We start from the raw sequence: 10563 nt of genomic DNA, 5'->3' as shown, positions 1-10563 counted from the left end.
TAATTTCAAAATATTTATTACACATTATTCAATATTTATCAAATAATTCAATAATAATTTAAGGCGATTTTTACAGAGATTCAATTCATTTAAATTCAATACAATTCAATTCAGCTGATTTGACAGACTCATGTCCAAAACCACAAAAGACAGAACAGATATATATTAAAAAGGACTATAAAAACACAAGTAGATCAAATATCACATACAAACATACATACATTTTAGCTACAGTAGTGTAGCTAAAATACACTAAAATACACAGTAGTCTGGATGTGTAACAGGAACATTGATGAATACCTCCAAAGATTTTACAAACATACAATATTTTCACTTTCAAGCCTTTGAGACAGTGCCACAATGTCAGTGTGTGTGTGTGTGTGTGTGTGTGTGTGTGTGTGTGTGTGTGTGTGTGTAAGAAAGGGAGACTGAGAGAAAGAGTGACTGAGAGAGAGTCAGTACAGACATACTAAATTTTTGCTTTAAAGCCTTTGAGACAGTGGCAAAATGTCGGTGTGTGTGTGTGTGTGTGTGGCAGAGAGACATTGACTATATATACATGTATCTACATAGAGAGAGAGAGAGAGAGAGGGAGACTGAGAGAGAGTCAAAACAGACATACTACATTTTCGCTTTAAAGCCTTTGAGAGAGTGGCAAAACGTCAGTGAGTGAGTGAGTGTGTGTGGCAGAGAGACGTTGACTATATATACATGTATCTACATAGAGAGAGAGAGAGAGAGAGAGAGAGGGAGACTGAGAGAGAGTCAAAACAGACATACTACATTTTCGCTTTAAAGCCTTTGAGAGAGTGGCAAAACGTCAGTGAGTGAGTGAGTGTGTGTGGCAGAGAGACGTTGACTATATATACATGTATCTACATAGAGAGAGAGAGAGAGAGAGAGAGACTGAGAGAGAGTCAGTACAGACATACTACATTTTTTCGCTTTAAAGCCTTTGAGAGAGTGGCAAAACGTCAGTGAGTGAGTGTTCAGTGTGTGTGTGTGTCTGTGTGTGTGTGTGGCAGAGAGACATTGACTATATACATGTATCTACATAGAGAGAGAGAGAGAGAGAGAGAGGGAGACTGAGAGAGAGTCAGTGAGTTAGTGAGAGAGTGTGTGTGGCATAAACACAGAGACACATAGTTGAAATCATATTTCAACTCTACGTTTCTTAGGTTCTTTCTCAGTGAAACAGCTCACCTCCCCAGCTGGTTTTGGGCATGTAATGTCCTTTGTATTGTCAGTGCAAAACTCACGAATGTGTTGGTAAAGATAGTCCTGACGTTTCAAATCCAAACCAGGAGGCTTGACAGCAAGGGGTCTCTGCATTGGTGGTGCATCCTCTTTGAGCAGGCATATTCCACGTTCCTCAGAATTGGCAAATTCCTTGTAGAACACCCAGCCAGGATAGTCTTTGCTCATTCTGAAAATACAGAAGTTTGAGAAAAAAAATGAGTAAATCATCCATTCTTACAAACACACACACACACACACACACGCACACACTTTAACAATTACCTACATATATCAGCACGTTATTGATGTAATCTACATACCTGTAATGCTGGTGTTTGGTTATACCAGGGAGAGGTCGGAAGAATGGCTTGAGGAATGACTGCCAGTCACGCTGATTCACAACGACTTTCCCATCTTCTCCCCCGACAAGTTGTGCGATGTTGACTCCAGTCTGTGTGCTACTTCTAACAGCATCTACAATGTCATTCAGACAGGAAACCATCTTCCTGCGATACGTTTGTTTTACCAGCCCGAATGCCCAATCTGGTGCAAACTTTGTATGTCCTGCTATGAGAAAATTTAATGTGATTGTTTCATGCAAACCATGAAGCACTCTCCACAGCAGGTATTGCAGCACAGTGTTGTTCTTGTTTTGTCCTGTACAGTTGTCACAATGCAGCTCCACATCCTTTTCACCCATGCCATAATGCTTGAAAAAGTGGTCAAGGAATGACACCACAGCATTCGCTCCTTTTGTGATGCATACACATTCATCAATAAGGTAATTCACTTGTCTGGGAATGGCCTCACAGTTGATGCCAAACAAGCCACACTTGCGGGGTGTCAAAAAATACATGGGACCAGGCTGAAGAGGGTCAGAGGGATAATGCACCTGCTGTGCATAATCGAAGGAATAATGCATCGTGATGTCTTGGGAGCATGGATCACATGGGCAGAGTTCATGAATGGCATTGTTTTTCACGGTATCCCTAGCTTTCTGGACCATCTCTTGATAGAGTGAACGTTCTAGGGTGACTTTCACAAGGTGATCCTCCTGTTTTCTGCAGCGACTGGATTTCTCTGCCTCAGTCAGGTTAGCGGACTTGTAAATGATGGAGTTGTTCTTTTGGCATTGCCAACACAAGTCAGTCATTGGCTTTGTACGCACAATGTAGGGCACAAGGGTCTTCCACAGGCGTCGAAAGGTCACAAGACTCACCACACGATGTTCTGATAAAACAAAATAGAGAAAGGCTTGCTTAATTTCTGTATCAATGCACTGTTTTCAACATCTCAGTTTTTTAATGCTGTTGTAATCAAAGGTAGATCTACTTATGTTTTTTCAGCATAGGCTTATTTGCAGTGTAGGCTTATTTACATAATTTCAGCACACAAATGCTCAGTAATAAGCAAGGATGTAGTGGTAGCTAAACGCAAGTAAACACAGTTTATCCACATCTTAATAGAGTTTATGTACCAAATGCAACTATTAACATTGCCAAATCCCACTGCATTATCCTGATTTAAGATTGAACCCACTAAGTCCTGGAAACCATCAGACTATAATTAAGAGTAAGTTTACAAGTATACAGGCCTTACAGGATTAATATCACAGCAATAAGCTTCCATCATCAAACATATTCTGCATGTCTTTTTAAACATCTGATTCTGCATAGCCTACTACATTTACCCCCCTCTTATTGTACCACTACGACATTGGATAACACCTACCTCTTGCCTTAATTGCGCTTTCATAAGCACGGAAAACTGTCGCCTTGGTGTGATGAGATGGCAGCAACTTCACATCGAAACGTTTATACCCGGGAATGCGACCAGGGAGAACCAATGCGTGAAGCTCTGCGAAGTTCACGATGAACGAAACAACACGGCAGATGTCGTCATGTGTGAGCAGTCTCTGATCTCTTCTCTGGCGACCTCCAGACTTTTTAACTCGTGGGGTCAAGCCGTGTTCCTTGTAGTGTTTCAGCAGAGCTGTCAGTTTATTCTGGCTGATGCTGAAATTTAACGGGAACATCACGTAAGCTACTGTCAGTAAAATCAAGAACATACTTCTGATCAGTCGCATAAGTGTAATGGTTGTAAAGCTAGGCCTACTTACCAATGTAGGAACTTGAATGTTTCACGGCAAATTCTTTTTCCATCCAAGTAATATTCCGACCTTTGATGTTGACGCTCTCGCTGGATTTTCTTCGTCGAACACGTGAATTTATCATTCTGGAAGTGACAGCTGATCTTCCCCAGAAGAATAAGGTCTTTCTCGTATTCAGAAAGAGACGCCATGGATAATCGAAGGTCGAAAACGAAGTCCTCCTCGAAAGATTTAAAACACTCTTGCCCATTGTTTAGTTTACAACCTTTGCAAGAAAACGCACGAATTTTTGTGATCTCATCTTCTCGGTTTTCATTCACCGTACCCACACACACTGCTTCACAGGTGGACATAACCCTCTCCACCTCGCCTATGTCAGTGACAGGCTGCTCGCTCGAGAAGTCCTCAATGTTGTCGTCGTCGTCGTTGTCGTCGCCAGTATGGGTAGCAAGCTCCAAAGTCGGTCGTGAGTCAAAGTCACTGTCTTCATCGCTGTCAGTGTCATCAGATGGCACATCACTACATCCAAAGTAGTCATTCACCAGCTTTATCCAGTCTTCCTGGCCAGCAGCAGAGCGCAAATTGGAGGCGTCAACGGAGTTTAATGCTTTAGCTATTTCACTTTCTTTAAATGACGACATGACCCTAAACATTAAACACACGGTATACACTACACTACACTATAAAAATGACGAGGTTGAATACAAAGTATTAAGTGAAACGCAAACTTTTTAAGGAGATATTTTGGAGAAAATGTTGCTAGCATTAGACTACAGTAGCACTGCTAATCTGACAGGATGGTAGGTGGACCAATCGCGTCGCACAAGGCTGTAAACAGGGCTTCCTATTGGCAACTGAGGAGACTCTGTGAACATTTTGATAGGTTTAATAAGAAGGGACTGACGTTTTCACACCATATTTGGATAACTGAGATCATGACGTTTCAGGGAATACCCAAATCCTCGTGCGAAATCCTCTGTTGAGCCGGCTGGTAAAACAGCGTTATTCGAGATATTCTTTGTGAGATTAAGAGTTGCAAGTCAACTTAAACAGCAATTTAAGTGCATTTTCGCAATTACTGTGGTGATGAAACTTTGGGAGATTAATTTTGAAGACCTTTTCTTTCATATAAGGTAAAAAAAAAAAAATCGATATTTTCAATGTTAATTACTGTAAGCGGCCATATCTCAAAATAGAACGTTGCGACTTCCGACTCATTTCGCTAGAGCGGGTCACAAATGTGTTATAATTAACTCATTGAATGCCAAGCTGTTTTCGGGAGCTTTGTCCTAGAGTGCCAGCAATCTAAACCATTGTTGATGATTTTTGTACAGCCACAGCATATTCTCTGTTATAGCTATGAACACATACAATAACTTAATATTACGTTTTTGGCACTCAATGAGTTAAGAAGTAATAGTAGTAGTAGACAACAACACATACCTTATTCCTTCTGCAAGCCTCCTCTCTCTTGGTCTGGCTGATATGATGACCATGTCATTAACTGGACCAGGTTTAATACCCTGCATCAAAATACAAACATGTTTGAGAAACATTCAAGAGATATCAATACTTAAAATGAAAGTCTTTGAAAGGCTTGCTACCAGGGTCCTTGGTTTGTGCCACTTTTGTTCAGTTTCTGTGCAGCTGAACACTGGGGGAACTGATGTAAGCCTCAGCTGGGAGTAGTGTGCCGTCTGATACAGTAGAGCTGCCACATGACAGCACAAAGCTGTACCGGCCACACAGGTACACTGGCATCTCTCCAACACCACCGGCTTAGAATCCCTTAGCACAATCTGTTACAAACCCAAATATTTGTTAGAAAAAATGTACCAGCTAAAACTGCAATTAAAAACAGACAGCCTTTCACACACTACATTTTGTTAGTGAAACTTTTGTTAGTGAAAATTTGTTAGTGAACTTTAAAATATGTAAAGTGATACAGGGATTGATACAATTTAGCCTGGAGTTGACCATGTCAAATGTAATAGGATTGATAAGGATTAATCTCATTTTACTCATTTTAAAATAGCAGTGCAGAATAAGTAACGATAGTTGCTAACTCCTAACAAAATCTTGCTTCTGTGGGAGTCATTCATTTTACATTCTTTCTGGTACAACCTGTATTCATATCACATGATATCTCAGGTACCATATGATTAATATAGTGCAATGATTGTGTTTTATCTGTATCTAATTCACAGCAATGATATAACTCACAGAAACATGATTTTGACAAACAGGAACCTGTTTCTTTTGAACCTGAACTGAACCTGCAGGCTGACTTTCCCTTACACTCAGACAGTGAGGCTTCTGGCTTTTCCTCATAGATCGGAAGCACTCCGACCTAACCGTGACCTGTCCTCCTCCTGACTCCTTGTTTGAAACTGTGATTAACATGGAGGTTAGGGTATCGCATTTTCAGAAACACAAATGATTCACGACGTTAACCTATCACTCTGCTTACGTTGTTAACACTACTTCTTCACTGTGCTAACTTTGGCTAGTAAAAAGTCAATGAGCTAGTATAGCTTCTATCGTCGTTTGATAAACTCAAAACAGTGGCTTGTTAACTTACCTTCGTAGTTGTGTATATAGCTGGCCACATACAGTTTAAATCCTTTATCTCTGTTTGCCGTTGGTGTCTTTGATGTGGCCTGGATGATTCGGTGAACATCGTTTACCGTTATCCTCGGCAGGTCCTGCAATGATCTTGTGAAAAACGCCATAGCTAAAGCAGAGAAAGCGGGCTCTGGCTAAAGTTAACGTCAACGTAAACCGGAAGTTCTGCTACGGGCTGAAGAGTCCGGAAGCATCCGAACGGAAGTCCGCGGCATATGGTTATGGTTATGGTTATGGTTATGGTTATGGATTTAGCAGACGCCTTTGTCCAAAGCGACATATAAATACAAAACAACATAATAATATTTAAAAATGAACAGGGAACAGATTAAAATCTAGGTCAAATATAGTAAGGAGAATAGTTGTAGTACACAATAATATCAATTCAATCAATAGCCTAATAAAAAAAGCAATGTAAAAAAGGGGAAAGGCAATAATAAAACAATAATGTCAATTCAATCAATAATATAAAAACAATAACATGCTAAGACTACATTAAGGAGAATATCAATAATAAACAATAATGTCAAATTAATTAACAGCCCAATTAAAATAAAAACAACATTATATAAACCATAACACATAAGCGCTTAAACAACTAAGTATATGTTGAATAGGAATGTCTTTAGACCCCTCTTAAACGACCCAAAACTACCACAGGAACGGAGAGCACTGGGCAGTTCATTCCACCAACATGGAACCACTGAAGAAAAGAGTCTGGAATTAGACCCAGTTTTTATGACTGGTCGACACAACATACGCTCACCAGAAGACCGCAGTGGGCGGTTGGGCATGTAAGGCTTGATTATTGAATTAAAATAACTAGGAGCAGATCTAGTTAGTGTCCTATAGGCCAAAGTGAGAGATTTACATTTAATTCTGGCTACTATAGGGAGCCAATGGAGAGTAACTAGGAGAGGAGTTACATGTGTCCTCTTTGGCTGATTGAAGACCAGGCGTGCTCCAGCATTTTGAATCAGCTGTAATGATCTTGTTACACAAGCGGGTAAGCCAGCTAATAGTGAATTACAATAGTCCAGCTTAGAGATGACCATGGTCTGAACAAGAAGTTGTGTGGAATCTTGTGTCAGATAAGGTCTGATCTTCCTAATGTTGTAAAGCATAAACCGGCATGATTTTGCAATAGAAGCTATATGCTCAGAGAAGCTAAGTCGGTCATCAATTACAACGCCCAAGTTTCGTGCCGATCTAGTTGGGGTCAGTGAAGTTGAGTCAAGCTGGATGTTAATCTGTTGGGGAATAGCTGTTTTAGCTGGAAACACCAAAAACTCTGTTTTTGAGAGATTAAGCTGAAGGTGCCGATCTTTCATCCAGGCTGAAATATCCTTAAGGCATGCAGAAATCCGGTGGGAAACACTAGAGTCATCAGGTGGGAAAGACAGGTAAAGTTGAGTGTCGTCTGCATAACAGTGATAGTCAAATCCATGGGAGCGAATGGTATCACCTAAGGAAGTGGTGTAAATAGAGAAAAGCAAGGGTCCTAATACTGATCCCTGAGGCACACCTGTGGTGAGGGCATGAGACTTAGATACCTGTCCCTGCCAAGACACGTTGAAAGAACGCGCTTTAAGGTAAGATTCAAACCAGTCAAGAGCTTTTCCAGAAATTCCCAGTTCAGATAGTATAGATAGGAGAATGTCATGGTTAACAGTATCAAAGGCTGCAGATAAATCTAGTAGAATTAATACTGATGACTGAGCAGAGGACTTAGCTACTCTCAATGCTTCAGTCACAGACAGAAGAGCAGTTTCAGTAGAATGACCACTCTTGAAACCAGACTGCATAGGGTCTAGTAGATTATTCTGATGAAGAAAGTCACAAACTTGCTTGAAGACCACTTTCTCCAAAACCTTTGACAAGAAAGGAAGAAGGGAGACAGGTCTGTAGTTCTTCACCTCAGTTGGATTAAGTGTACTTTTCTTTAGCAGAGGTGTAACCCTAGCCTGTTTAAAAGAATAAGGAACTATTCCAGAACTGAGAGAAGCATTAAATACATGTGTGACTGCTGGTAGAACAGCGGGTGAGATAGACTGTAGAAGAGTGGACGGCACAGGATCTAATGGGCATGTTGTTGGATGACATCGCTGAAGCAATTGAGAGACTGCTTCCTCATCAAGAGGAGAGAAAGAGTCAAATGATGGGGTCGTACTAACACAAGGCAAAGCCCTCCTTATAGGAGCATCAAACTGAGCACTTATTTTAGCAACTTTTTCAGTGAAAAATGTTGCAAAGTCATTTGCTGACAGTGAAGTAGTTGATGGTGGTGGTGGAGGATTGAGGAGAGATTTGAAAGTAGAAAAAAGTTGTCTACTGTCAGTGGCGCTCTCAATCTTGCTTTGATAGAATGCCTTTTTTGCAAGTGTAACAGTGGATGAAAAGGATGACAGCAAAGACTGGTAGTTACTAAGATCATTTCCATCTTTGGATTTACGCCATTTCCTTTCAGCAGCTCTAAGTTCCTTTCGTACTGAGACTATACTGTTCGTCAGCCATGGATGGCGAGGTTTAGAACGAGTAGGTCTTGAGGAAAGAGGACATGCTGCATTCAGACAAGATGCCAGTGTAGAGCAGAGAGTCTTTGTAGCGTCATTAACCTCAAGTGTCAAGAATGAGCTAGGAGTAGGTAAAGCAGATGTTACTAATGTTGCAAAATGGTCACTTGAGAGGCTTCTGAGATTACGCCGGAACGAAATTATCGGAGGAGGAGCTGCTGGGTTATCCAGGAGACGCACAGAGAATCTGATAAAGTGATGATCCGATACATGTAATGGATTAACCAAAACTTTGTCTGTATTACAGTTACGTACCAGAATTAAATCAAGATCGATCTTTACCAGCCTTGTGAGTAGGAGGACTGTGGACACGTGTGATATTAAATGAGGAGAGTAAGGACAGGAAGTCAATTGCAGACGAGTTATCCAAATGAATATTAAAATCGCCAAGGATTAATAATGGGCATGCATCCATTGGAATAGCAGACAGTAGAATGTCCAACTCGTTCACAAAGTTCCCAAGTTGTCCTGGAGGGCGATAAATAACCACCAAGTATAATTTGTATGGTTCAGTTATCATGATGGCATGATATTCAAACGAGTTGTGGACCTGAGCAGGCAGCAACTGTGTAAACCTCCAATCATCAGAGACGAGAAAGCCTGTCCCGCCTCCTCTACCAGACGAACGACTGGTATGCGAAAAAGCATAACTGGTCGACAACGCTGCAGGCGTGGCAGTATTCTCCGGCCTAATCCACGTCTCTGTAAGCGCAAGCAATTGAAGAGATAACTGTGAGGCCAGAGCAGGAATGAAGTCCGCTTTATTCACTGCAGATTGGCAATTCCACAACCCTACAGAAAAAGTAGGACAAGCCTGCTGAACTGATTGTTGCCTTTCAACACCAGTACGCTTATTAACCTGACCGGATACAGGGATATGTTGAAGGCACATTATTAGAAGGATTGTCAGCTAACAAGACAAGGTGAGATAAGAGTAAAACTTATCTGAGAGGTGCCTTGCTTGTGTCCTTGCTCGGTGGACTCGTCGCAGGTAGACTCGATTCGTCTTGACACGAGTAAGTCTTGACACGAGGACGGCTGCACACGAGCGCTGACGCCTCCGCTGACGCTCCAGCACAATAACCACTTTAAATGCTAGTCCTAATTGATCACGCGGAAAACCACCCCCTCTAAAAACTCACGACACCAAGGCCAGTCTAAGCGCAATTAAACAGACAGCCGTAATGAAAACAATATCAACTACCACTACCCACTACGGCTAATAACTAGTTTACCAACTTGTAACTATGACAACTACATAAACAAATCCCTTAACAACACGAGACTCCCATACAATTAAAACTTACAGCAAGTGCGGACGCAGCTCCAGAAAAAAAACAGTTGAGTTCAGTAAAGCTAACGTTAACAATCTACTTAGTCCAGCTACACTTAAAAACACCACCCCCTCTAAAAACTCACGACACCAAGGCCAGTCTAAGCGCAATTAAACAGACAGCCGTAATGAAAACAATATCAACTACCACTACCCACTACGGCTAATAACTAGTTTACCAACTTGGCATATAGGCTACTCTCTGGGATGTGGCAAATATCGCGTAAAAACCTTGTTGCCGGAACAACAGGGAAAAGGCAACAGGATAGCAGCACGAAAGATACACAGGATACACACGGAATTTTGATGGATGTCCTTATCAGTCTATGGTCTAACTTAGAAACGTGTCGGGTCAACGTCAACGATAAGTAAGTTAGGCTAACGTAAACGTTAGCTATTTGCTGTTGTCATATGCTAGTGCTATATGCTTTAGGCTACGTGATGGCCATTTATCACACTAATTTTAGGTACTACTTTTACGAGGTCTGTAGTTCTGTCAAAATGTATCTTATCGTTGAACAGACTACAAGGTTATCTTCCTTAGACTTCGTAGATGTAGTTACTACAATTTGGAAGCGAATTTCGAAGTGTAAATATGGTTTTAGTGTGTAAACAGACCAACCGCGATTTTGCAATGAAGTTAATGGAGCCTTTTATGTAGGGCTTCTAGGCTACTTTCACGA

General features: G+C 41.2%; 1 protein-coding gene and 1 long non-coding RNA gene across 2 annotated transcripts; both read right to left on the bottom strand.

Moving 5' to 3' along the window:
* On the bottom strand, nt 1–4434 carry LOC143121439 (uncharacterized). Its single transcript, XM_076281797.1, has 4 exons — nt 3359–4434; nt 2971–3254; nt 1560–2469; nt 1–1426 (listed from the first exon to the last, which is right to left on the bottom strand). The coding sequence occupies exons 1-4, from the start codon at nt 4000–4002 to the stop codon at nt 1153–1155; spliced, it is 2112 nt and encodes a 703-aa protein (XP_076137912.1). The 5' UTR covers nt 4003–4434; the 3' UTR covers nt 1–1152.
* A 215-nt stretch (nt 4435–4649) lies between these two features.
* Nucleotides 4650–6186, bottom strand: LOC143121008 (uncharacterized). The gene is made up of 3 exons (XR_012986346.1): nt 5931–6186; nt 4954–5148; nt 4650–4872 (listed from the first exon to the last, which is right to left on the bottom strand). It is a non-coding gene; the product is annotated as an uncharacterized LOC143121008 (long non-coding RNA).
* Nucleotides 6187–10563: the final 4377 nt, after the last annotated feature.

This window comes from Alosa pseudoharengus, unplaced genomic scaffold, assembly GCF_046254945.1.
Source record: "Alosa pseudoharengus isolate Yale_2024_CS ecotype anadromous, Long Island Sound unplaced genomic scaffold, YU_APseudo_1.1 YU_APseudo_1.1_scf_13, whole genome shotgun sequence".
In the NCBI taxonomy this organism is placed as follows: Eukaryota; Metazoa; Chordata; class Actinopteri; order Clupeiformes; family Clupeidae; genus Alosa; species Alosa pseudoharengus.
Note: the sequence above shows the minus strand (reverse complement) of the source record. Positions and strands in the feature narration are given on the sequence as shown.

Excerpts from the sequence above, each read along its gene's own strand:
- LOC143121439 (XM_076281797.1), bottom strand. The coding sequence starts at position 4,002 with ATGTTTAGGGTCATGTCGTCATTTAAAGAAAGTGAAATAGCTAAAGCA. Across the intron at positions 3,255-3,358 it reads ACATTCAAGTTCCTACATTG|CATCAGCCAGAATAAACTGA; the intron begins GTAAGTAGGCCT and ends GTTAAATTTCAG. Across the intron at positions 1,427-1,559 it reads ACCAAACACCAGCATTACAG|AATGAGCAAAGACTATCCTG; the intron begins GTATGTAGATTA and ends CTGTATTTTCAG.